The sequence below is a fragment of the Monodelphis domestica genome, chromosome 2 (genome assembly GCF_027887165.1).
Source record: "Monodelphis domestica isolate mMonDom1 chromosome 2, mMonDom1.pri, whole genome shotgun sequence".
Taxonomy (NCBI): Eukaryota; Metazoa; Chordata; class Mammalia; order Didelphimorphia; family Didelphidae; genus Monodelphis; species Monodelphis domestica.
Window position 1 is genome coordinate 425,616,522 of NC_077228.1, and position 27,143 is coordinate 425,643,664.

Sequence of the window (27,143 nt, forward strand, 5' to 3'; positions counted from 1 at the left end):
TTTCCCTGTTTGCCTTTACATTTATCTGAATATTCTAAATTCTTTTAATATCATTTTCCATTAGAAATCTGTTTGGATAGAAGGCACTATAGAGTTAATTTATAGAGATTTGCATCAGTTTGTCAAGTTAATAATAAATAAAATTTTGGTAAATAAAATATTTTCATCCAGTTAAATATTATAATCCAGATAACTTTGTGCCTTTTGTTATTAAATTGGAGTATCAAAGCTTCATTTAAATAAAATTTAAAACAAATAAAATGGAGACAATTTATTGAGCCTTAGCCATTTAGACTTTTAGAACTTTAGATTTTGAAGGGATTTTGAAGTTTTTGCAAACTGAGTGAGTGCCAGAGAAATTATATAGCCTTATGTCTGACTACTTCTGGTGCTCCTTCAGAATACTACTACTGTGTTCTTTTTTGATCATATAGTACTTGAAAACAGAAATAATCTCCATAGTGAATATAATTAAAATCAGTCATGATAAAGAGATTAATTGTAACTCACATTCATATAATCCTTTAAGGTTTATAAATTGTTTTCTTCAAAATAACTATTGCAATTAAAATTACTTTGAGAGATTGATTTTTGGGTAAGAATATAACTATTGATTATATCAGGTTTATTGATTAGGCCAGCATCATAACCAATAAAGTGATTTAGGTTTCCATTACTCTCTCTCAAACAAGAATGACCCAAGCTGGGTCAGACATCCTAAAAGATTTTAGGAGGTCATTATTCAGTCCCTCTCTTCCTATCCCCATGGGTGGATAGGTCACATATGCTAGAAAAGAATTTTTTTTTGTTTCCTTCATTCTTTAACCAAATTATGTTATAAAAGAAATATTTTTTTGGGATTCCTAAGGACAAAGAAAATGCAAAATATAGCAGTTTAGATGGTATCTCTCTTCTAAAATCCAGACCCTGTAATACACAGCAATTTCCCCTATAGTATAGGAATTTATATAGTATATGAAAAATAAATTCTCACATAACCTTGAGAGACTAATCTCTAAACATAATTTCTAGGCTACAAATGAGAAAACTTACAATGCTAAAGCACAAATATCAGAGCCTAGACTCAAATCCAGATCTACTGATGACTAAAGTGTGGAATCATGTGTGAATGTTTGTAAGGCTTTAGTCTTGATAATCAAGTTTCAAAAATCAGGAAATCAATATATAGAATCACTATTAAAATGTGAATGGAAAGAATAACAACACAGGAATCATAACCTAATAATATGAAAATTATAATAACCAACTTGATACCAAAGAAATTATATGAAGAGGCACTATTATTATTATTTTTTTGCACAAGTTGGGACTATGGAGATAGAACGTGTTACATCCCATGTGGGATTTGGTTGATATGTTGATTACTTTTATTGTAATTTAAATTTTTTTCTTATTTGCTACAGTTTTTCAGAGCTCTAATGGAAGAACAATATGTTGGGAAAGAAAGTTAGTTTGAAAATTAAAATTAAACATTTTTTTAAATCTTAAGAATTTAAATATAATTTCATTTTAAATGTGTGTTTATTATTTATATAATGATATTTATTTGATGATAATAATTATTATTTATTTAATACTGACTAATATTATTAGTGGATAAGGTATTTGACTTAGAATCAGGAAGACTTGCTTTTATGAGTTCAAATCCAATTTCAGGCACTTAATAGCTGTGTGACCCTTAGCAAGTCACATAACACAGTTTGCCTCTAATGCTATTATTATGCTCACCCCTAAAATGAGGAAACTTGAAACAGAGAGAGATGAAGTGACTTATTCAGGGTTACAGAGCTACTAAGTGTCTAAAGTAGAAATTGAATTCAGGTCTTCCTGATTCCAAGTTCAGCTTTCTATCAATCTACTGAAGTGCCTCACTGCCATTTTCATATCTCAATAATATTTTCTACCCAATAGAATGCTCTCTTTTGCAAAATATATATATATATATATATATATATATATATATTTGAGAAATATAACTTATGGCTACCATAAACCATAGTCAATGGCTATATTTATATTTTATAGCCATAGTCAACCACCTCTCTCTGTGGAGTAGGTATTTTTAATCATAAATCCTTTGGAGGAATTAAAATAGAACATTGTATTAAACTGAATTTTTAGTGTTATCCTCCTTTGCATTATTTTGGTCATAGTGTACTTTTTGTTTTTTAGGTTTTTTTGCTTTTTTAAACTTTTTTGCATCAGTTTATATAAGTAGTTACATGTTTCTCAGACTTCTTCATGTTCTTCATTTTTTTCTGGTACAATAACATTTTATTATGTTCATATACACTAATATTTTCAACCTTTCCCCAACCACTGGGCTGTTAATATAGGTTTATTTTTTGCTGCCAGAAAACTTTATATTTTTTAGTATGTAGAAACCTTATTCTCTGCCAAGTATATCTAGTTGTTTTTTATTTTGAAATCTTTTTTATTACAGGGTTGAAGAATTTGATTAAATTAATTTTTTTCATATAATGGGTTTGACATCTTTCTGTTTGAGAAGCAGTGGTATTTTAATAGACAAAGCCTGTTCTTGCAATCATTATACCTGAGATCAAGCTCTCTTTGTCTTGACTAATGTTCTCAATAAATTATATAAGTTTTATAAGTCTCATTTTTCTCAGCTGAACACAGGGATAATGACACCTCCACTACCTACCTACCTCCCAGAGATTTGTGAGGAAATTGCCTTGTAAAATTATATAAAAGGGTGCTCTATTATTGTTTCTAAGTTATTAGTAGTTGTGGAACTCTACACCTATTCCTTCTATTTCTTCTTTAAGAAGCCTTGTCCTGTATTTATTTACTATTTAAGAGCTTTTATGTTTTGGTTCCAACAAATGATATTTACTAATTGGTTTACTTGCTATGTTTTGTTTCCCTAACCTACAGCTGAATTTTGGTATTGCCAATGGAACTACTAAAGGTAAATGAATAACCTCATTAAATTTACTGGAAAAAATATAAAGGAATATTCTGAGAAGTTGTTGATGAATTCTATAAATTACAGAGTTTAAAAGAGAAGAAATAAACTAGATTTGGCTATCTAAAAGGCTTGCTGAGATGGATTTAGTTGGTGCTTTATTGTGTAAAGAAATTACTTTTAATTCCCTTTCCCTTCCCCTCCCTTCCAATAACATTTTTGTTTTAAGAAAACTAGAATGATGTATTGGTATCTTTTTACAAGGCATCTTAAAAAGCCTAGAGGACATTTTTACAGGGTATACAACTTCTCCTTCCCTTCCAGAATTTACTTTACCATAGAAGGGGAAATCTGCCCAGCTTCTAACCTCTATTGAGGACAGCACAGAACCTTTTGTAATTATGGGAAATTAGTAGGGCATGAAGGGAAGACCTTCCTTGGGAAAACGACATGTTTATTCTGAGTAAACTGAAGCCCATACTGAATCAATCCAAAGACATTCAGAATTCCAAATTCAGAGATCTGATGCTGGATATAGGAAATAAGGTGTTTTAAGTAACTTTCAAATGCTGGGGAGGTTAGTAAGGAATATTGTCAGGAGGACAGCTTTGGAATTATTTTGCATTAGTATACTGCTAGTCATAACCCCTTTTGTGTCCTTATGTTGTCTTCTAAGTTGGCCCATTGTGAGGCCACTCTAGGACTCTCCCAAATTGATAGTCACTCTTCTTTAAAGTAATCTTGGTCACTAGCATCCCCTGAAAATGGTTAATATTCAGACATTCACTCAGTGAGGGAACAATTTTTTCAGAGTGTATATGCAGGACCCAAATTCAGTGAAGAGAATCACACAGAATATTGGAATGGAATTAAATTGAGGAGGGAGAGAGAATGGCAATCCTTTGTAGAAACATTTCGATTCTAGCAAAGGAATTTCAGAGAATTATAGCAAAGTAGAATTATTGTAGGAATATCAATATTTTACATAGGTCAGTTTGTAAACTATCTAGCAAATTTAAGCCAATGTTGAACTAATCTTTGTTGTAAAAATACAACAGCTAATTTGGCATAGCTGAGGAATAAATCAATGGAAACAATAATTTACCAGACATGATAACAGATGCTGGGGATAACAGTAACAAAGATGAATCAGAAAAAACCATAATATCCATATAATATTTACAAATCACTTAAACTCTTTGAGCTTCAGATTCTTTAGCTGTAACATGAAAATTTACTTATGACACCTACCTTAAGTGTTATCTGTGAGAGAAAAGTACTTTAAGTGCTTTAAAAAGGTGAGCTGTTATTACTTTTTTTCTTATTCTCTATGTTAATAGTATTTGTGAAAAGGTTTCATTCATTTTTCAATATTCCATACAAGTCAATTTTCCAGATACATGAAGTTTATTTCTTTAAGTGCCTCTACTAGTTTTATTTAATCATCTTATGCAGATTTTCCTCTGAATCTATTATGTATGACCCAAGCCTTCTCAAGAAGAAGATCTTTCATTACTGTGAATATCAATTATTGTTCTGTGCTGCTATAATAAGTTGAAGCTTTCAGAGGAAAATTGCTTGCCATATTTGTCATCCTCCAAATTGTCTTCACCACCCCATCTTCCATCTCTTATTTATAAAATAAAGTGTTGGAAAACAACCCAAGGTTTACTCCAAATAATACTCTACATAATATACTAGATCTCCTCAATCTAAATCCAATGATTTGGTGGTCAGTTTGCCTTATTCATTTTTTTTCCTGCTTTTACCTGTAAACTATTTCTATGATTAATACGTTAAGATTAAATGGGCTACTGTAACTTCAAAAATATTGGAAATCACTATGTCCTAGGTTAATACTTTGTACCACAGATATACTTGAAGAAAAACTTTATCCCTAGCAATAAACAGTTTTAATTTCCTGTTCTTTTTTAAATCTTAAATCTATTTTTTGGTAGATTTTTGTCTTCCTTTCTAAACATCTATCATTTCTTTCTTTTCTTAAGGTGACTACTTCTAACATATTTCTCCTTCCCCTCACATTTTGGTTTTGACCCTGGGGAATAAGATAATCAAGCATGTTAGAACTTTCTGGCATAATATTTTGTTTGCTAAAGAGCAATCACCAACTCCCTTTTGGTTTTCTTTTGGACTTTGATCTGTGTTCCCAGTACTTAAAGTTCACCTTTAAACTAATGAGAGATGATTATCTGTTTGTTGTGACTTTATACAAAATGTCACAAAAATTAGAAATAATTTTTCACTAGTAAAATTGAACTGAAACTAAAAACATCTTTTTTATTATTTTTCTTGTTGTTGTTATTATTATGAAGTAATAGTGGAGATTTCATGTCATTGAGAATGCAGAGAAATTTACTTCATTTGATAAAACATGCAGTGGGACTTTCCTGGCAAATTTTTTGGGGGCATCAGGAGACAAGTTCCTTATGATGCCTATATAGACCTCTTTCCATGCATATTATATGGAGCATGTTATCCTATATTTTTGTCTTTGGATATCCTCTTAGTGTAAAGCCCTAATCAAGTGTGCATTGGAACCCTCTACATTTTTTAAGTAACAGTATTACTGTATCATAGAATTTTAGAGTTGCTAAGGGACCTTAGCATACATTTCTTCCAACCCATACACAAAATGAATCCCTGAGTAAGTTATATATAATACTCTTCTCCAGTAATACAACCTTTTCATCTAATATTTTATAGTAAAAATTCACTTTCTTTTACTAATTTTTGAGACTCCTTAAAAAGCTCATTATAAAATCTGAGTTAAGAATCACTTGATATAGGGAATATTTAAGTGGAACATGGAAAGTATTCTTGTCAGAATGCAAAAAAATAGCATCTCTCACATATGTTGATCCTTAAAACAACCCTGTCCTATCATTATATAAACTGAGGAAAATGAAGTTGAATGATTGCTCAAGGTCATAATGCTGACTCTGGTCTGTGTTAGGATTTGAACTCAGGTCCCACTGATTCCAAGTTTAGCATTCCTTGGTTCCTAGCTACCTCTACCACATTCTTTGTTTTCTATTGTTTTTGAAGTTCTCATTTCCCTCTGGATGGATTCTAAAGCATATTTCAGAGATCTGAGTTAGTGTGCCTACTTTAGAAAATTTTGTGTGGAGAAAATGGAGAGACTGCAAAATGATCAAGTGCAGTGATATCATTTTAAGAATTTCTGAGACAGGAAGTTTATCTGAACTTCTAAGACTTGACATTCATGTAAATGTCTTTTTCAGCACAAGCATTCATAAATATGAGCTTTTCAGATTCTTATCCTTTCTTTTTACATATTATTGACTTCCATTCTTTCAGACTATGGACAATTTTGACATGCTAATCTCAATTTTTCCTATGCATACAGAAGAGGCATCAGAAAATGTGATTACTGTTGGAATTCGTCAATCAGAGGCAACTGATTTAGTTAGCCAGCACACATCCACCCTGGATAAATCTCAAGAAGAGGTTGTAGCAGAAGTTATTCCTATTTGCAAAGAAATCTGGTTTGACTATGATGACTTCTGCAGATGCTTCCAGTAAGGATTAAACATTCCCCCACCCCCATGTAATTTAATATACCAGGATTATATAGTATTCATTTCCCACTCGGATTAAAACACTTTTATATGGAGTATGCTATGTGAGAAATTAAGTGGGTCAGGGTAATTAGATGATTGGGTACATGGAAGGAAATATGGTAGGAAAGGTAGGAAGGAGACAGGTTTAAAAGAACTTTAAATGTCAAGCAAGAATCAATATTCAGTTCTTCAAGGTAAAAAGGAGCCACTAGAATTTATTGAGTTAGGGCAATTTGTGGAGTAGTATTGATATGGTCAGACATATACTTAAAAAATTGGCTAGAGAGTAGAGAATGGATTGGAGTGGGTTACAGAGCTACAGTCTAGAGAAGATGTCATCTGTTGACACCAGTGGAGTATCTATATGGATCAAACCATGGGTTATTTGGAGTACAAAATTATTATTCCTACATTTTAAGTGGTAGTGGATCCTTTTGAAACATTGCCCTTAGGCTTATGTCAATAATACAAAATACAATTTGTAAAGGGAGAAAAAATTATTCTTACCCATTGTTTGATTTCAGCTTCTGCTCAAAATATTTTCAGTTGACTGAAACAAAGGGATTTTTTTCCTATCAAAATTATTTTTGCCTAGGCCCTCCTAAGGCAACTAAATCAATTTAATATTTTCTATTTTTCCTAGCTTTTCCATATATTTATTCATGTAGGCTGATTAAAGGGTCATTGTAATTTGCTGCCTATGATATTTGAATATTTGAATGGAATTAATTAAGAACTCATTGTCCTTTTAGGAATGTGTATATTTTCCACAAACCAACTTCATACATCTATAGCTATCAGAGGTCAGACTTTAAGGTAAGTGAGATATTATATTCTTTTGGGGGGGAGAAAGGGTTTAAGAATCTAATCATGTTAGTGCATGAAGACTTATACTTTAGTAAATATTTGTATAAATCTATTGTCATAGTTACAGACTAAATTTTTAATGCTATTAACTGGGGTTGTGATCAGTGATTTTTATTTAAACTCCCATAATCTTTATTTACTTTACTATCCTTAATCTGTTTAAACAAACACTCTTGTATCATCCTGGCCACTACTTTTAGGTTCCTAATATAAGTAAATAAGTGGGTTAATGTGTTGTTATATGCAGCTCACAGGTAATAGATATTGAATTTGAGATATTAATTCAGGGATAAATATAGATATAAAATATATCTACTAATTTTAATATGTCCATATTTAATGACTACTATATTTCTTTGGACCTCAGCGTCTTCATTTCTAAAAAGTGAGGGATGGACTTGATGACCTACCCTTGCCAGATCAGAATCTATAATCCTATCATATTTTGAAACTGATTTAATAATCTCAGGACAATGTAATGAATGTTGTTTTGTTTTGAAGTTAATCATAATTTAGTATATACTTTTCCCTCTTCATATTCCCTGTTAATTCCACTTGAAATTAGTTGTTTTTAATAGGACCATTTACTTTTTTGTATTTTCATGAACAAACATGACAATTTATATCATATTACCTGCTCTCCAGGGAAGGTAGAAAGGATGGGAGAAAGGGAGAGAACATGGATCACAAAATGTCAGTAAATAATTATTTAAAATGGTGTGATGTCTAATCTGGAAAAAAATTAAATTAAAAAAGAAGCAAATATACATGCTTATTGGAGAATTAATTGAAATTTATATTTAAAATGTTAATTTTATAACTATGTTAACCCGAGGTTTTCTATTAGCCAAATCCAGGTTTTAAGATTTTGTCTCCCAACCATTTTCCAGGCCTCTCGTTTTACTTTGCTTCTACTATTTCTGTCCATTTTTTTAAGGCTAGAGATAGCAGAGTTCAGAAATATTTAGGCAAATGTACTATAGGACAACAATTACATACAACTTAATTTTGCAATTAGCCACAACCCAACTTTGTCTTTTTCAGACCAGAAATCACTTTTTTCTTTTTTTATGCTCTGAAAATAATTTTATTCTTTTACCTCCCATTTGAAAGGGGAAATTTAATAAAAAAATTAATTATTTCTCTTAATTGCTAAATCTAATGGCCTTTTAAAAGACTATCCTTCAAAACATAATTGCAACATTTCACACTGTTGATCACCATCTTTTCTTCTGTCCTTTTTCTTGGCTGGATTTTTCATCCAAATATTAATATTCTTTTCATGTTATTTTCCCACATTTATGACTTCTCAATCTCATTGGCTTCCCATTTATCCATTTAGTTCACCCTAAGTACAGATGGAATCTGAGGCATTCTTCTGGGCTATTTTTTTCTTTGTGTGCCTCTTCATCAGCTTCAATAGATTTAACTTTTATGCAGATGACTTCCAAATATATGTGTATAAACATATATGTGTTTGTATAGATAGTATATGCATATAGATAAAAACTTATGTACATCTATACATATGTGTATGTATATATGTTTTAAAATAGATTCAATGTGTCATAGGGGAAACAAATTGGACAGCAAGCCAAGAACGTTTGGCTTCAAGCCCTATCACTGACATATGCTGAATGTATAACTCTGAGCAAGTCTCTTAAATTCTCAGTGCTCTAAGTAACTTTTCTAATTTTTTAAGTTTTAGAGAAGATGCTGAACTTGTGTAACAGATTCTGTTTTTCCATTGGTATAAGTGGAATTCCCTATCTCTCAAATATCCAGAAATATAGCATATAAACAGTTAGGTTCATTCAGTGTATCATATTATTATCAAAGAGTGAAAAGGTTCAGGCTGTTCAGTTAGATGGAGGGTAATCCATTTGAGCAAGGAAAACAATGTGATCTTCAGAAAAGTGTTGCCTCCATCTTTGTCAGGCCACCAGCAATCACTTTTAAGGAACTGGATACCCACAGTTTTCAACTAAGTCTTTAGTACAAGTTTAATGGTTCTTAAGTTCATCTTGATTATTAAAAACCATACTGTGATTTCCCAAGGACCCAACATTGCCCTGTGGACATCTGTTGGAGTTTTTTTTTTTTACCAGATAAAGGTCAATCCTCAAAGTTTAAGGGACCCTAGAAAGGTTACAAATAGAGAAGGATGTGCATTTTTATCAAGCTGGTGGACTTCCTTTGCTAACACAAATCACAGCTCATAATTAATGTGGATTTAGTAGACAAGGCTTTGGGTTTTGCATGAGGCTCTGAGAGTTAAGTGACTTGATGAGAGTCCTACACTTATTGTCATAGGAGGGATTTTATTTTATTTTTAAATTTTATTTAATTAATTTCGAATATTTTCCATGGTTACATGATTCATATTCTTTCCCTCACCACCTCCTCCCTTCCCCCTCATAGCCAACAAGCAATTATACTAGGGTTTACATGTATCATTGGTCAAGACCTATTTCCATATTATTATTTGCATTAGAGTGATTATTAAGAGTCTACATCCCCAATCATATCCCCATTGAACTATGTGATCAAGCAAATGTATTTCTTCTACATTTCTGCTCCCACAGTTCTTTCTCTGGATATGGACAGAATTCTTTCTCATAAGTCCCTCAGAATTGTCCTGGGTCATAGCATTGCTGCTAGTAGAGAAGTCCATTACATTCGATTATACCACAGTGTATCAGTCTCTGCATACAATGTTCTCCTGGTTCTGCTCCTTTCACTCTGCATCACTTCCTGGAGGTCTTTCCAGTTCACATGGAATTCCTTCAGTTCATTATTCCTTTGAGCACAATAGTATTCCATCACCAACATATACCACAATTTGTTCAGCCATTCCCCAATTGAAGGGCATCCCCTCATTTTCCAATTTTTTGCCACCACAAGAGTGAGGCTATAAATATTTTTTCCTTATTACAGCCATTAGTGCTTTAATCATTGTCAACACACAGGCTAGCATCAAAAACAGGAGAAGTAAATATGATATAGTTCTCTGTATTGTCAGAGATAACACAGGTTTTAAATAGTTAAAACCAATCCAATTATGGATGAGCCATAGTTATGAATAAGAATGTTTGCAAATATGTGATTTGTAAAATGTGCTTTCACATTTTCTCAGTAAAATAACCCAGCTAGCTTGAAACAGCTGAGTGAGTTAAAGCTGACTGTGAGAAGGTTTATGGAGCCCCCTGGAGTTCCACACACAGCTTCTGCAGGCTGTCAGCTATTGCTGGAGTTCTATGGCTGCCTGGACCCCCTGCAGTGAAAATTCCAAATTGGCATTGGGTACCAAAAATGGAATATGTAGGCTCAAAATTCCTATTAAAACTTGCCAAATGACATAAGGAGATTCTTATTGGTGTTATTGAAGAGGATGTTCACAGAAGTATCTTTCAACTCAGAAGGGAAGCCAGAAGTGACTTCTTTTTACCAGGCCAGTATATAATTTGATTGGAGACTATATATTTGTATAAAAATCTATTTATTTATATTTTAAAGATATGAATATTAGGATCAGTAACAAGGAAAACCTTAATGCTAAAAGGGAATTATATGTTAGCTTCATGGCAAACTCTTCTGTTCTTCCATCTCTGGACTGCTTAGCACTTACTAAAAATCTCCAAAACACTATCTGACTAAAACCTAACTACAATCCTTATTAAAAATAACTTAATATTGTCAAAGATGTCTCCAAGTCAAAACAGAATCAGTCAGCCTGATATGGCAGAGGCTAGCTGACCTGATAACTCTGAGATAGTCCAGAGTCTGGGCAAACAGGCCTTTGATCTTTCTTCCCTCAAAAAATGTTCTCCAACAAAGCAGATATGACAGCTTTTCTCCACAATGATTTCTCCCAGTTAGGCAAGTAGAAATCTTTGAGATAGATTTGACTTCTCTCTCTCTCCTGTAACAGCCACAGAGCAAGGCTGAATTGAGTCTGTCTCCACCAAAAGCTAGAGACCCACTCAGATATTACTGACCAACTGTCAGAACTGTATCTGCTTCTCTCCTTCCAAGTTCTCATCTTATGTACAACATTGTGTTTTTCCTGCAGCCTCAACGACCCCTATCCTAAAGTTCTTATCTTATCAATACCTAATCAATATATTTCCTATTCCATTTCTACACCTGGGAGTCAAGCAACTGCCAGACACTCAGCACAGTAGGTGGGGGTGGGGCACCAGGACCTTTCTTCTTCCTTTTCCTTAAACCCCAGAATTCAGGCTATTTTGAGTACTTTTTAAATTGAATCCAACAGGAGGGTCCCCCGTCTCTGTCCTTTTGTTAGATTTGATTTTCTGTCCCCCTCGATGGATTTTGTTTTTGATTGGTGTGGAAGGGTTTTCACAGAGCTCTGGACTTTTGCTGCATCTAAGTGGCCATCTTGACTCCGCCTCCTGTAGGAGGGGTTTTAACACATCTTCCTAAGGCCATCATGCTCACCATAGTCCCTTACTGCTTTTATTCCTCTCATCAATGAACTGATGATCCAAGAGATTAAATGACTTGCACATAGTCACTGAGCTAACCTGAGATGGGATAGTCAAACTCAGATCCCTCAATTCCTTACTCTGTACTTTTACTATTAGTTTGTTAGGTGTTCCTGAAGTTACAGATTTTTAGTAGGGAGAAACATGGGAAAACTCAGGGGAACTGATACAGGGAAAAGTAAGCAGGACCAGAAAAACTGTACACAGTAACTACAATGATATAAATGGGAACAACAATAAAATGAAACTGAATGATGTATAACTACAATGACCAAACTTGCCCCCAAAAGAATTGAGAAAAAGCACCTGTCTCCCTTCATTGAAGAGATTTCAGTCAGTAGTTTAGAAGAGATTGGAGAAGGCATAGAATAAAACAAACAAGCAACACTGGTTGGTTTTGGTAAACTGTTTCTTTAAATGTTAGTTACAAAGGAAGGCTTGCTTAGGGGTTTTAGGCGTAGAGATACTTGGAATTTTTCTTCCATTTGCATATTAAATTGCTTCCTTCTTATGAGGAAATTGTATTAAAAACTTTAAGAAATACAAGGCCAATTATAATCACTTTATAAATGTGCCTTATTTTATGGCATGAACTTTAAAGAAATATTGAAGAGGTCTAATTATTGCATTACCAGACTAGCATTATATATTATTTGCATCTGTTCTTTCAGTCCACAGATGATCGGGTATTTTATTATTTATTTGTGGATAGTCTGAAGCCTATTGAACTTCTGGTTTGCTTTTCTGCATTGGTACGCTGGGGAGAGTCTGGAGGTAAGAGAGAGATCTATGAGGAAAATAATAAAAACAAAACGCATTTTTTGCTTTCAGTCTAGGAAGGTGTTATAGAAGAAGAAAGAAAAAAGAGAGAGAAATTTACATTTATTGCCACTATTTCTTCTCTACACTGACTTTTCATCTCTAGCTGCTAACCCTACTGCTCTCCTTAAATAGGTCTCCAGGTCACCACTGGTTAATTGCTAAATTTATGCCCTATTTTTACCCCTTATCTTTCTTGGTATTTCTGCAATATTAATACTCTGGCTAACCACTGCCCCTTGTTACTTTCCTTTAAATATACCATCATATCTGCAAACATGGATAGTTTAGTTTCCTCATTGTCTACTTGTATCCTTCAATTTCTTTTTCTTCTCTAATTGCTACTGCTAGCATTTCTAGTATAATATTGAATAAAAGAAGTGATAATGGGCATCTTTGCTTCACTCCTGATCTCAATGGGAAGGTTTCTAACTTGTCCCCATTGCAGATGATACCTGCAGATGGTATTAAATATATGCTGTTTATTATTTTGAGGAATGGCCTTTCTATTACTGTACTTGTTGGTGTTTTCAATAGGAATGGGTGTTATATTTTGTCAAAGCCTTTTTCTGCATCTATTGGGATAATCATGTTATTTCTGTTGATTATTGATATGGTCAATTATGTGGATGGTTTTCCTAATACTAAACTATTCTTTTATACCCAGTATAAATCCTACCTGATCATAATGAATAATCCTTGTAATAACTTGCTGAAGTCTTTTTGCTAGTATTTTATTTAAGATATTTTTATCTGTGTTCAGTAAGAAGATTGATCTGTAGTTTTCTTTCTCTATTTTTGGTCTGCCTGGCTTTAGAATCAATATCATATTTGTGTTATAAAAATAATTTGATAAGATTCCTTTTTACTTATTTTGTCAAATACTTTTTATGATATTGGGATTAGTTGTTCTTTAAATGTTTGATAGAATTCACTTGTAAATCCATCTGGCCCTGGGGATTTTTTTCATAGGGAGTTCCTTGATGACTTGTTCAATTTCTTTTTCTGAGATGGGATTATTTAAGTATTCTATTTCCTTTTTTGTTAAACTAGGCAGTTTATATTTTTGTAAATATTCACGCATTTCACCTCCATGTCATATTTAGTGCCACATAATTGGGCAAAATCATTCTTAATAATTACCTTAATTTCCTCTTCATTAGAATTGAGATCACCCTTTTCATCTTTGATACTGTTAATTTGATTCTCTTCTTTTTTTTCTATTAGATTAACTAATACTTTATTTTATTTGTTTTTTAAAAGTACCAGCTCCTAGTCTTATTTATTAGTTCAATAATTCATTTACTTTGAATTTTATTAATTTCTCCTTTAGTTTTAGGATTTCCAATTTAGTTTTTCTCTGGGAATTTTTAATTTTTTTCTAATTTTTTAAGTTGCATGATGTAAAAATAAAAGGCAAACTGTAAAACTAATAGGGAATGGATTGATTATTGATTATAAACTGATATTGATACTTTAAAAACTTGTTAGACATCCTTCCTTATAAGGTTGTTCAAAGGAAGAAATATATGTAAAGCACTTCGCAAACCTTAAAGCATTATATGAATCCTAGGTATCATCATCAGTCATCATCATCAGGAATGTACTTTCTCCTTACAATCCTTTTAAAAACCTTTTCCTATATCTTCCATCAAGGTAAAGATTACCTCCTGAACAAAGTTGTTTTCAAACTCCAAGTTATTAGTGTTTTCCTTCCTCAAATTACCTCATGTTTATTTATTGATATATTCTTCTGTAAAACATCAAATTATTAAAAACAACAACAACAACAACAACAAACATCAAATTATTAAGTTCAGGAAGTTCTTCTTTGTTCTTGTATATCCAACCATGAGCTATCATCTGGTACAGGACTTTGTCCTTAACAGTTGCTTAATAAATCCTTCTAGAATTTAATCATATTGACCACAGTTTAATGTTCAAAGTTGCCCCATGCGTTGATGATCAGACTTAACCCTTAAAGGATAGTGGTTCATCATTTTAACTTGATTGTCTTTCCTTTTTTCTTAAAGCCTTACATAAAGAGAGTCCTGCCATAGAACCTGGCGTACTTACAGCAGAAACATTTTCTTGGAAATCTCTGACAAAGCGGGATCTTGTACTGAAGATACATACATATGCTACTAAAGCTGCTATAATCCACCTTCCTGTTGGGTATGTAGTTGTCTTAGCTTCCATAATTCTTATCTCCTGACACTCTGAATAACCAATATAAAAATAAATAGTACCCTAAAAGACCATGATGTTAGACTCCAAAAACACCTGAACCATATTAAAATTATCTTCTCTAAAATAATTAGGAAATGTTTAGCAAAATAAAATATAATAAAGAAAATACTAATTCGTAATTTCTAAGTCAATTTGCTGTCTTCACAATTTATGACTGGATCAAAATTGTATAATTTTAATTTAATATAACTAAATTTTATTAAATATGGCCAATTTGATTTTTCCCTTGATTTTGTCAGTTTAGGTAGTTTTTAAGTAGCAAGTCATTTAATGTGAAAGAAATATCTTTTTTATCAAATGGATCATTAAACAGGATATTTGGTGGATACAAATCTCTTTCTTCGTCAAAAAGGAAATTAGTGGGCTTTATATAATCAGTGACAATCTTTCCCACGAGGGTTGGAGGTGGTCGGGGCTTGTTCTTCTGAATATTGAAGAAGCCAAGAAATAAATTAAGAAGCATAAAAATTTACATATGGTACCTAGGGACACGTTTTGACTCACAGGGTCTTCTAGCGTATTTCATAGTTAAAATACACTATCCATGTACTCTTAGAATGTGAATTCTTTGAGGACAGTAGCCATGCTTTACCTTTTTTGTATATATGGCGCTTAGGACAGTGCTTCCCACATGGTACATGTTTACATGCTGACCGGCTAAAATTGAAATGTCCAAGCCCTTATCAGTGTGCTTACTTTAAACCTGTCAGCCAGAGAATACAAAAAAGCAAAGGGAATCAATGGTAGGAAATAGTAAGAAATATAACAACAAAGTATTTCCCCCATCAATCTTTCTTTTATATATTATTTCAAGAGGGAAAATTGACACAGGGAACAAAAATGGAGAGATACATATGTAAGGAAATTGCATGACCAACACACTTTCTTGGAGGGACAAATTAGGTCTTTTAGATTGGGGAAGAGTGGAGCCAAGATAGTGGAGAAGGAACAGGGACTCTCCTTATCTCTCCCAAATTACCCTCCAAAAACTTTAATATAACAGGTGAACACACACAAAAAAGAGGTGAAGCATTTTTTTTTCAGCTTGAGAAAACTCAGAAGTTTGGAACAAAAATTTATTCACCCCAGGGTGAAGCACAGATTAGTTTTTCAAGGCCTCTCTAGGCAAGTCAATGGGAAACTGAATCAAAGGTTATGGCTTCAGAAATCCACGACTGATAAAGGGTTGGGACAACTGGTCAGAAGGAGATTATAGGGTTCTCTTCTCTGGCTCTGAGTGTAGGAATCTGTGGCATTGCCCATATGCATCCTAGGACCCAGTTCCTGGTTGCCATATTTAATAAAGGATTATTTAAATGATAAATGATAACTAAAGATCAAGACTGTTAATCTTCATTCCTCCCTTCCTCCCTTTCTCTTCCCTTCCTCCCTCCCTTTCCGATTGCTTCTTCTGTTGGTCTCTCTAAATAGACTCAGGGTGACTTTTATGATATAAAATACTCTTTCTCTTCTCTAAGATTAAGTAAGGGTTTATTGGGGAAGAAGGAAAAGATAAGGAAATGGAGGAAAGAGAGTTTGGGTTTCCCTGACACTAGAATAATTCCTAGGTTGAAGGATAGTGGAATATAGTTCAGTTTGGGAAAATGGACTGATAGGTCTGGAAGTTCAGTCACTATATCACAGCAGAGAAATCAGAGAGAGCTGGACTTTGTCATTCTTTCCTTCTGCCCCAAAAGCCAAGAGACCTCAGACTCCTTTCTATCTCAAAACCCCAAAGAGACTCCTCTCCTTCCTGTCTCCAAAGCAAAGGAGACTCCAGACTTCAGTTGATCAGATCTTTTTTCCAACAGTCTCTCCTGGTCACATTCCAAATAGAATGTTCTCATTTGAATGACAGGTCACCAGTACCAGCTACTCCAGCTCTGCTGCAAATCATTCCCAATTTCTCACTTCCACACATATCGGGGTTGAGAGTACTAGCACACCAATGCTTATGACCATGGGGAACAGGATACCCTTGTCACAGTTCTAGGATGGAAAAGAGTAATTATGGTTGTTCACAGATTAAAGTATAGCCCAGGAGAGTATTAAACCCATCTCTCCTTAAATCATACCACCATGGAATAACTGAACAGTTATAGATCCCAGGGGCTATCTCTGAAAATAGCTATAAAAAGAACTTGAAACTTGTTACAGTTTTTCCCTCACCACAGCAAAAGAGCCCAACTTTAAAAGTTAGTTGTTAGGTTTTTTTTAAGCTAAGTCAAGAAAAATGTTTGAAAAATGAGCAAACACCAAGAAAAAAGAAAGAAACAATATAGTGATTTTGGTGACAGGGAAGATAAAAACATAAATTCAGAAATAACAAAGTCAATGCTATTGCATCCACAACTTCAAAGAAAAATGAAAATTGATCTCACCCCCAAAAAATTCCTTTTAAAGCTCAAAATGGAGTTTAAAAACCAAATAAGGGAGATAGAATTAAAAGTGGGAAAAGAAATGAGAGTGATGCACCAAAATAATGGAGAAAAACAGTTAATAGCTTGGTAAAGGAGGCATAAAAAACCCTGAAGAAAATAATACCTAAAAAACAGAATCAGCCAATTGGGAAAAGAGGCATAAAGATCCACTGAAGAGAAGCAGAATTTTTTTTTAAAGTAGAAATGACAAAATGCAAAACAGAATTTTTTAAAAGTAGAATTGACAAAATGGAAAAGGATATACAAAAATACAATGAAGAGAACTCCTTAAAAAGTAGGATTGGCCAAATGGAAAAGGAAATACAAAAGCTCACTGAAGAAAATAATTCCTTAAAAATTAGAACTGAACAAATGGAAGATAATAGTCTCTGGGAATACAAATTAAAAATAAATAAAACCTCTCTAGGAACTTAACTTTTATTGAACTATAAAAATAAATCAAATTCAATGTAGTATATATAAGATTTTAATACATGCCTATATTATCACCTGAAAAGGTGGGTATAATATTGAATACATCCACAAGCACCATAATTCAAGTAGCCATTAAAATTATTTATTGAAGTTTTGTCTGAGGTATTTCTGGTATCTAGTTCTCCTTAATTTTGAAAAGTCAGAAGAATGAAAAAATACCTAATGTGAAATAACTCATTGGAAAAACAGCTGACCTGGAAAAATATGTATCATGAAGTCATATTTCCAATATTCCCAATGTCATGAAAGAAGATCTATATTTCACATACAAGAAAAAACTCATGAAGAACATAAGGGGAAAATGGTATGCTTCAATCTACTTTCAGACTCGGACAGTTCCTTCTATGACTGTTGATAGTATTTTTCATCTTAAGTTAGATGAAAACACACAAAGACAGTCGTCATCCTCAGTTACCAAGAGACTACTACCCTTGGGGTTGTCTTGGATCTTGGCATTGCTAATCATCCTACATTGTTGTTGTTCCTAGGCACAATGTTTTATTCTGTTCATTTCATTTCACTTTGTATCAGTTCATGTAATCTTGTCAGGTTTTTCTGAAATCATTTCTTCATATTTTGGAGGTGAGATCAAGTTTTCTTTCACAAAAGGACTAATAGGGAAAAATGTTTTACATGATTGCACAAATAAGATCTGTAACAGATAGTTTTCCATCTCATGGGGGCAGGGAGAGTGGAGGAGGGAGAGAGGCAATTTGGGACTCAAAACTTAAGAAAAAGATAAATGTCAGAAATTATTTTTACATGTAATTGAAAAATTAAAAAAATTGTTTAAAAGGGGAATTTGATGCTCTAGGTCAGTGATAGCAAACCTTTTAGAGGGGTAGGTGATGTCCCCAGGCATGGTATGGGTGGAGAGTGGGAGGGGAGCAGCTTCACCCCATGTCCCTCTGGTTTTCTAGAATGAACTCTGGCAAATTCTGGGCTGGGGCGATGGTGCATGTGCCCACAGAGAGGGCTCTGACTGCCCCCTCTGGCATGCATGTCATAGGTTCACCTCTAGGACCATTGATATTTTCTACCAATGTTATCTTGCTGTTGCTTTCAGAACTGCTTCATGCTGTTCTTGTAACCTTCTTTGTAATAGACTGCTCATCTGGAATTTCCCTGTGTATTCATACCCATACCCTCTGACCTAGAAATACTTTAACTAGTTCTGTATCTCAGAGAGATCAAAGATGGGGGGGGGGAGAACCTATTTGGACAAAAATATTCATAGTTGCTCCTTTTGTGTTGGCAAAATATTGGGAAGTGAATTAATGTCATCAATTGGGAAATGGCTGAACAATTTGTGATATATGATTGTAATGGAATACTGTAGTCCTATAAGAAATGATGAATTACTTGATTTTCTTATTCATCTATTTGGTGTTTGACATCAGTAAATTATATTTATATTCCCATCTACTTAGATGAGTTATTAGACTTCTGAGCATTCTGAGATTTAAAGGGACACATAGCTGCCCTCTAAATTTGCTTCCTAAAGTTAACAACACTATTGTCTACTTCAGAGAATATTTAGCTATTCTATTCTGTCTTCTTTTTTTTTAGGCGGCATATGTTAATTTTCACTGTAAATTCTCCAGTAGGACATCATATCCACCTATGCAGCATGGTATACTTTATCTTTGGAGAAGAAGATGTTGTTATGCCTTATTTTGAGAAGGTACATGTTATAACAATTGTTTTTATCTTCTTTTCATTTTTGTTTTATTCATTTCTCATTTAGCTATATTATTTAGCTATATATTTCTTTGATATTTATACCACAAAGTAGTGAATAATATGGAAATGATTGCAAAATGTACAAAACTATTTAAAGAATGAATTATTTTAGAGTATGAGTGATTACTCCCTAGTTTTTGTTTCATCCTGTTCTATTTTCACTCAACAAATTTCATAAGTTGGGGCAAAGTAAGCAAAAGAAAAATTGAAATGACACTGGATTTCTCGATATGTACCATGTTCATTTTACTTGTTACATTTTAACATGTTTACATTTTAATGTTACATGTTAACATTTTGATGTTATTTGTGACATCTGAATGAAAAGGAGCAAACAAAGATATGTCCCCTCTTTGAGCCTGTGAACCTTCATTTAGGTAAACATTTAAATGAGTTAGCAATGGCTGTATTAGTAAAATATGAGGCAATGTGGTATAGGGAACAAAGAGGTGTCCTCATAGTCAATAAGAACTGATATTGGATCTTAGTACATATTTGATTCTGGCTAAGTCACATTTAACTCAGGCAACTCTGTAAGACTAAGTAACAGAACAAGAACTTTTCTTCATTAGATTAAATTTATCAATATGCTAATGAAATTCCATGCTCATTTTAAAATGTATATATTAGTAAAAATGAAATGGTTCTACTCCAGATAAGACTATGGTGATAATAGATGTCCATCCTATGTCTCCACAGGAAAGCTTACAATTTGTAGAACAAGCTATGTCAATTTTAAGAGCTCTTGGATCTGTCATGAATAATTTCAGAGACAAGGAAAGACTTGATGTTGCTTTGAAAGAGTTACATGCAGCTCACTACCCTCCAGAACTTAAAGATAAGATGCTATCGACACAGCACTACAGGGTAAATGTGTATTTGTGTCTTGTTACTGAAAGGATGTCAAATTGACACTAGGTTTTGGATAGATTGTACTTTGCTTTTATTTTTTTCTTCTTATTAAATTATTTGTATACTATTCCTGGATAATTATTTTGTGACCTCATTATCTCAGAGTTACTGTGGGTGCTATCTTTTTCAATATATCGTTTAAAAGTAATCATTTCCTCCAGAAAACTAGGCATATGCCCATTGCATAAAATTAGTCAGTAAAAGGGATCTATTACCTATGGGGAGGAAGGTGGCACAGCGGATAAAATACTTGCCTTTAGTCAGAACAACCTGGGTTCAGATGTCAACCCTGATTCTTATTAGTTGTGTGACCCCAGACCAGTCATTCAACTTTTATTTGCCTCACTTTCCTCATCCAGAAAATACGGATGATAATAGCACCTACCTCCCCGGGTGGTGTTATGACTAAATAAAATAATTGTAAAACACTTAGCATAGTGCCTGGGTCACAGTAGGTACTATAAAAGTGCTAGACATTTTTAACATCGCCATCATCATCATCATCGTCGTCGTCATCATTTTTGTCATCATTGTTCTTCTGTTGAGAAAGCTTCTTTCGGAGTGTTCTAGTTGACAAGATATTTTTCTTTATCTCAAATTTAAATTTGCTTCTACACAACTTCTAACTACTGTTCTTAATTATGTCCCCTTGGCCCAAACAGGATATATCTGTCCTTTTGTTTACTATTCCCTTCTAATCCCTTATCCCCCAGTTTTTCTCTTCTAAGGATAACTCAATATTTCCTTCAAACTGTTCATTTGACTTAATCTTGTGACCCTTCTCCATTCTAGTTTCTATCCTCTGGATACTCTCTAACTTATGAATGTCCTTCCTAAAATGAGAGAATTAGAAATTAAAATTGTTCTTGAAAAATGTAATCTGACCAAGAATAAGTAGAGGGATTACTACCTGCCTTTTCCCAGAACCTGTGCCTCTTAATGCAACCTAAGTTTACATGAACTTTTTTGTTTTCCATTTCACTCTCTTGCATAATAACCTTAGAGTTTACCATACACCTTTTCCAAGTGAACTTCTTTTTGACCTCTCATCTATCGTTTTTTTCTTAGGAAGTAGAATTTGTATGAACATAAGTAATTATCCTAAGTAAGACAGTTTGCACTGTTCTCCCGTTTCATTTAAGAGCAAAATTAATAATTGTAATGTTTATAATCACTTGCTATATAACAGTTTCTGTGCTAAGTACTTTACAATTATTTTCTCATTTGACCATCATAACAACATTGGGAGGTAAATATTATGTCTGTCTTACAGATGAAGAAACTGTGGTAAACAGGTTGATTGACTTGCCATGAGTAACAAAGCTAACAAGTGTCTGAAGTAGGATTTGAACTCAGACCTTCCTTACTCTAAACTTCATATTTTATTTAATACATTATCTAACTAGACTCATATTAGATTCAACCTAATTTTCCAATGCCTTAGTGTCAATAACACACTGTCTTCTTCTTGTTCTCAGCCTACTTACCTGACTGCTAATGTTCTGCTTTTTTTTTATGTTCTACTTTCTATCATCTAATTATGGTTATCTTACCCCTTCAAGGCTTTGATGTTAATTTGATATTTTTCTGATATCTTCTATCTTTATAATCTTAATCATGGCTCTACAGATAACTCTCAAATGGTCTAAATCCAGCCATGACTTTTCCACTAAACTCCACTCTTCTCATACCTCAAATATACCATATCTAAATCTAAACTCACCATCTTCATCACAAAAAAATATGTACCTCCTGCCTACTTCCATATCTCTTTTGATAGCATTTCACACTTAAGAAGAACAACAATACTGATGATAATGTAAGGACTGAGTGGTTTCCTATGCCAGAACACCAGTTTCTTGTACACAAAAATCAGTTATACATCTTTGCTGAATTGTGCATGGTAATAGAAAGCTAGCTTCAGAATCAGGCAGAGAGGCTTCACCTCCTAACTTTGACATAAACTGACTCCAGATTCTTGACCAGTCATTTGACTTTTCCATACCACCCCCAGGCAACTCTCTCAGCTCTATGTTAAGAAAAAGGTTCCTAAGTGCACTGGTAGAAATAATTCTTCACTGAAAGCTTTCTACACAGAAAAAAACCACAGTTATAATTTTGTTTTTGTTTTGTAAATACACTATCCTGATGGAAAAATAATCCTAAATCTTTTTTTAACCCAATTGCAGGTTTTCTATCTTTCTTTATGGCGTTTATTTAAAAAAGTGTTTGGAGCCAAGGCGCCTCCCAATTTCAGATTTGCATTCCGAGCTCTTACTTTGGACTTCAGCTTGCTTGAAACTTTTTCAGAAGATGCTTCTTTAGGTACTAATTATTTATAGTGATTTATATAGCATTTGTAATAATAAATGAGTTGACAGAGATATAACAGAAAATGACCCTAGTATAAAAGTTAGGAAATGGGTCTCAACACTCAAATTAGGTAACTTTGGACAAATCTTTTTACCTCTTTTATAGTCTCTAATGATTTATATAAGATGATGTTGAACTAGAGCAGAAATTGATACCTTTCTTTTCTGTCATGGTCCCCTTTCCTTTGAAAGTAGGGTGAAGCCTATTGTATCCTCTTCTGAAGAATTTCTTCCAAATTCAATATTTCTTTGCTTCTGGATCATTCCCTTGAACACACTATGGACTTTTTACCAAATAATATTTTTAAGCAATTGAAAGTTGCTAAATTTTAGTTAGAAGTTGGTAAAAATACACATTTTTTCATCCAAATTTTCAGATTCCCCTAAAGTCCATGGACTATTTGGCCATTCATGGAATCCAGGTTATAAACCTCTGAACTAAATTATCTCTATGATTTACATTCATTTGATTCTAAAGAATTTTGATTCAAGGTTAGTGCCTGGTAGGCTACAGTTGAGGGTATTAGGAACATCCCTATGCTAGTCTCCTAAATGGCTTATTATGTAGTATTTGCTCATCCTTTCACTTGTATCTCAAGCCCAGAGCATAGATTGTAATGCTTCAGCTTTTTGGGTCAAAAGGCTCATTAAAGCTAATTAGTACTAACCTACTATTGAGAATTAATTGTGTCTTGGAAGAAATTGATTAAAGAAAATAATATTTTTCCCCAGTCATTTTCTCTTAACTCCGGAAGAGAGAAAATAGGAGTTAATGACCCTAACCCCCTCCCAAACACATCAACATAGAGGCATTAATATAATTACCATTGTGCTTCTGTAATGCAAAGTTAAGCATTTGAAATTTCCTAGAGTGGTAACTGAACTTCTGAAATAATTAAAACTTCTTGGAAATTCATAGATCTTGTATAGACTAAAGGAAGGTAATGAGAATCAATTTAAATTCAAGCCCTTTTTTCTCCCCCAGTGGAGTGGATAGATGCTAAATACCCTGAAACAGTGGATGACAGAAATTACAGTTGTGATGAATTAATGGCAGCAATTAAACTACAAGCTTTTTGGAAAGGAACTTATACTAGGCTCCTTATGAAGGCCAGACAACCAGGTATACTTTTTGCATTTAGTAAATTATTAATTATTTTGTACAAATAATGTATAATAACAATATAACTATATTTAATTTACAACTATTTTCCTTTAAATAAATGCAAGTTCAATCCATGAAATGCCTTATTTTTTTAGTTTCTTATTCAAAGACATTAGGATTCTTTATTCACTTTTCCTCCTACATATGTATATTTGCAATTAGCATATATTGTTTTTCTTTTTGATGTATTAGTATATGTGTGCTTGTGTATACATGCATACATGAGCTTTGCATTATTTTATTTCAGTTCAGTACAATTCAATAAACATCAATGAAGCATCAACTTTACATGCCAGGCAGAGAAGCTGGTGGAAAATGGAGTTACTGAGAAAGTTCTGAAAGTTCCGAGTTTTCTATAAAGAAAGGTTTTGGGAAATTTTATTGCTCTGCCCTCTGATCAGAAGGCAGAAGCATTTGAGGGAACTGAAAAGGTATCAAAAACTGTTGAGAAAATATAAAAAACTGAGTCAATGCAGCATGCCATCAGCTTATCCTAAGGGAAGGCATGATGTTCCTTGGAGTAGAAACCAAGTAGACCTGTAAAACTTCATGACATACTTTTTTCTACATTTAAAAATTATTCCTTATATTAAGATGTTCCATAGTGTAAAAATGGAGATTTGAACCCCAGACTTCAGACCCCAGAAGTCCTTGGCACTTCCCAGAATTCCCTATAATCTTACCTGAGATACCCACCTTGTAAGATTTAAAATAGTTGGAAGGCCATCAACTGTGGCAGTTAAAAGAATTGGGGTCATAAACTGTAGTGAGTAAAATAGTGGAAGATATAAATTATGCTAGATATAAGAGTGGGTGAGTAGATTTGACTGCAGAAAATATGTTTCACTACAGTGTCTTGGTTTTTAAATCAAATATAAGGTGGTCGCCAGGGAAATATTCCCAATTATTCAAATACCCAAAGTCAACTGGGTTTTATAGAGATTTTAATTAATACAAATGTGGAATTAAAGAAAAGAGAGAAAGAGAGAAAAAGGAAATAAGTATGAAGGGCCTTAAGCCAATATGGCCTAGACCTGAGTCTTAAGAGAGAGAGATCTGTCAGTCAGTCTTTTATCACTCACCACAAGGTCTGTCTAAGCAAGGATTCTAGTGACAGCAGGCCAGCTCCATCTAAGCTGACTTCACCAGAGAGAGTTCCAGCCAGAGTCCTCCTCAAAGAGCCTTCCAGCCAGAGACTGTTCCAAAGGGCCTCTCTCCAGAGCCTCCAGAGGGACAGAGTCCCCTCAGAGGAGCTCCAGCGAGACCTCCTTAGAGATTGTCCTCCAAGAGCTTCCCTTCTCCAGAGCCTGTCAAGAGATTCTTCCCAAGTGATCCTCATAAGACCTTTCTCCAAAAGGATTGCCTTCTCAAGAGATTCTGCTTTTTCTTATATAGGGGTTTTTCTCCTATGTCACCTCCCCTAAGTCCTTACATCTACCAATTACCGTAGACATTTTCCAAAGGACAACCCATTCTAAAAACACTGCTGGGTCGACTTAATCCCTTTAGTAAATTTGAATCCAAAAAAAAACAACTAATCCCCTCAAGAGAAAACCTCTAAGTAAGTTTTCATCTCTTTGCTCCTGGCAAGTTTACAAGTTGCCAGACCTTTATAGGTACCTAGCATCCCATTGTATCAATTCTAAAAACAGGCCTGGCTCAAAGAACTCCCTGCCTCATCATAAGCATGGGTCCAAGTACTTTCATTGTTTACCAAGGAGTTTTCTCCCCTAAAGCAGTCTTAAGTATGGGTGGAGTAGAGGTCCTCCCATTTCTGATCCTGGCGAGTTCTCACAGTCAAAATGGGGAATGTTCCCAGTAGGGAATTGTTCCAATGGAGAATTCCCCGATGGGGAAATTTTTAACATTCATAAGTCTGAGAAATTTTAAGATTTACAACCTGGGCAGAGAACAAAATTGGTATTTAAGCTGACTGTACTGCCTACTTGCTCTCTCTCTGCTTCCGCTTCTAAGCACACCCGTCTCTCAAGATGTAGTAAGTGAAATTGAATGGGCTTACCAGCCCTAGGCTTTTCTTATTTTGTATTTCTTTATACTTGATTTCTAATAATCTTTAATAAACCTCTAAAAATACAATACTTTTAGTAGAGAAACTAATTTAACTGTTACAATAAGCATATCAAACGTAATACATTCAAAACAGAATTATCTCTTCCCTCCACTTCCCCATTTATATTCCTAAATTCCCTGTTTCTGGCAAGCACCCTACCATCCTTCCAAGTACCCAGGTCAGAGTCATTCTCAACATTTCACTTTCACTCATCTCCCCAAACCAGTTGCCATTTCCTATAGATTCAAACTTTACAACATATCTCACACCTGTCACTTTTTTTTAAACCTCCATTTCCTTTTACTTAGATTTCTATGATAATTTAAAATTTGATCTATTTATATTCTCTTCCTTCTTCACTATATCTTCCATAAAGTCACCTAACTAATATTCCTAAAGTTGAGGTCTGATCATGTCACTCCTAACCAAGAACATTTAATAGCTCCCTATACCCTCTACGATGTCAATGAACCTTTATGTTTTTTAAAACTTTCGAAATGTGGTTTGGTCCTATCTTTTCAAACTGAGTGCACATTCCTCCACCTCATATAATCTACATTTTAGCCAAGCTTTCTTGATTTCAGTTTACCATAAACAATGTTTCAACACTCATATCTATGCCAAGAATGCTCTCTCTTCTTAGATCCCCTCAAGACAATTCAAATGATCTTTCATATATATCCTTTCTGGAGCATCTCAACTGTTACTGTCTCTCCCAGTTATTTTATATTTAATTTGAATTTAATCCAATTTGGATCTACTCCAATCAGAGGGAAGAGGCATTTGAGGGAGTTCTGTACATACTTCTTCTCCCCGCCACTCCACTGTGTAAGCTTCTTGAGGGCCAGTATAGTTTTAAAAAATGTACCCTCAGTTCCTAGAACAGTGCAAAACACATAGTAGGTGCTTATGAAATGTTTGTTGATTTTTCTTAAATTTTAATTTTAATTATACTTCAGGAACAGGATA

The 27,143-nt window shown here is 33.8% G+C and overlaps 1 protein-coding gene across 5 annotated transcripts in view; it reads left to right on the forward strand.

Moving 5' to 3' along the window:
- ADGB (androglobin) overlaps nt 1-27,143 on the forward strand; it is a 297,945-nt gene that overhangs the window by 119,793 nt on the left and 151,009 nt on the right. For all 5 annotated transcript variants that reach the window (XM_007484699.3, XM_016428944.2, XM_016428941.2 and 2 more), the window contains 9 exons: nt 2,920-2,953; nt 6,339-6,510; nt 7,305-7,368; nt 12,599-12,701; nt 14,780-14,921; nt 19,481-19,595; nt 20,354-20,521; nt 22,756-22,891; nt 23,924-24,061. In XM_007484699.3, the coding sequence (XP_007484761.1) occupies nt 2,920-2,953; nt 6,339-6,510; nt 7,305-7,368; nt 12,599-12,701; nt 14,780-14,921; nt 19,481-19,595; nt 20,354-20,521; nt 22,756-22,891; nt 23,924-24,061 (1,072 nt within the window). The remainder of the gene's footprint in view (nt 1-2,919; nt 2,954-6,338; nt 6,511-7,304; nt 7,369-12,598; nt 12,702-14,779; nt 14,922-19,480; nt 19,596-20,353; nt 20,522-22,755; nt 22,892-23,923; nt 24,062-27,143) is intronic.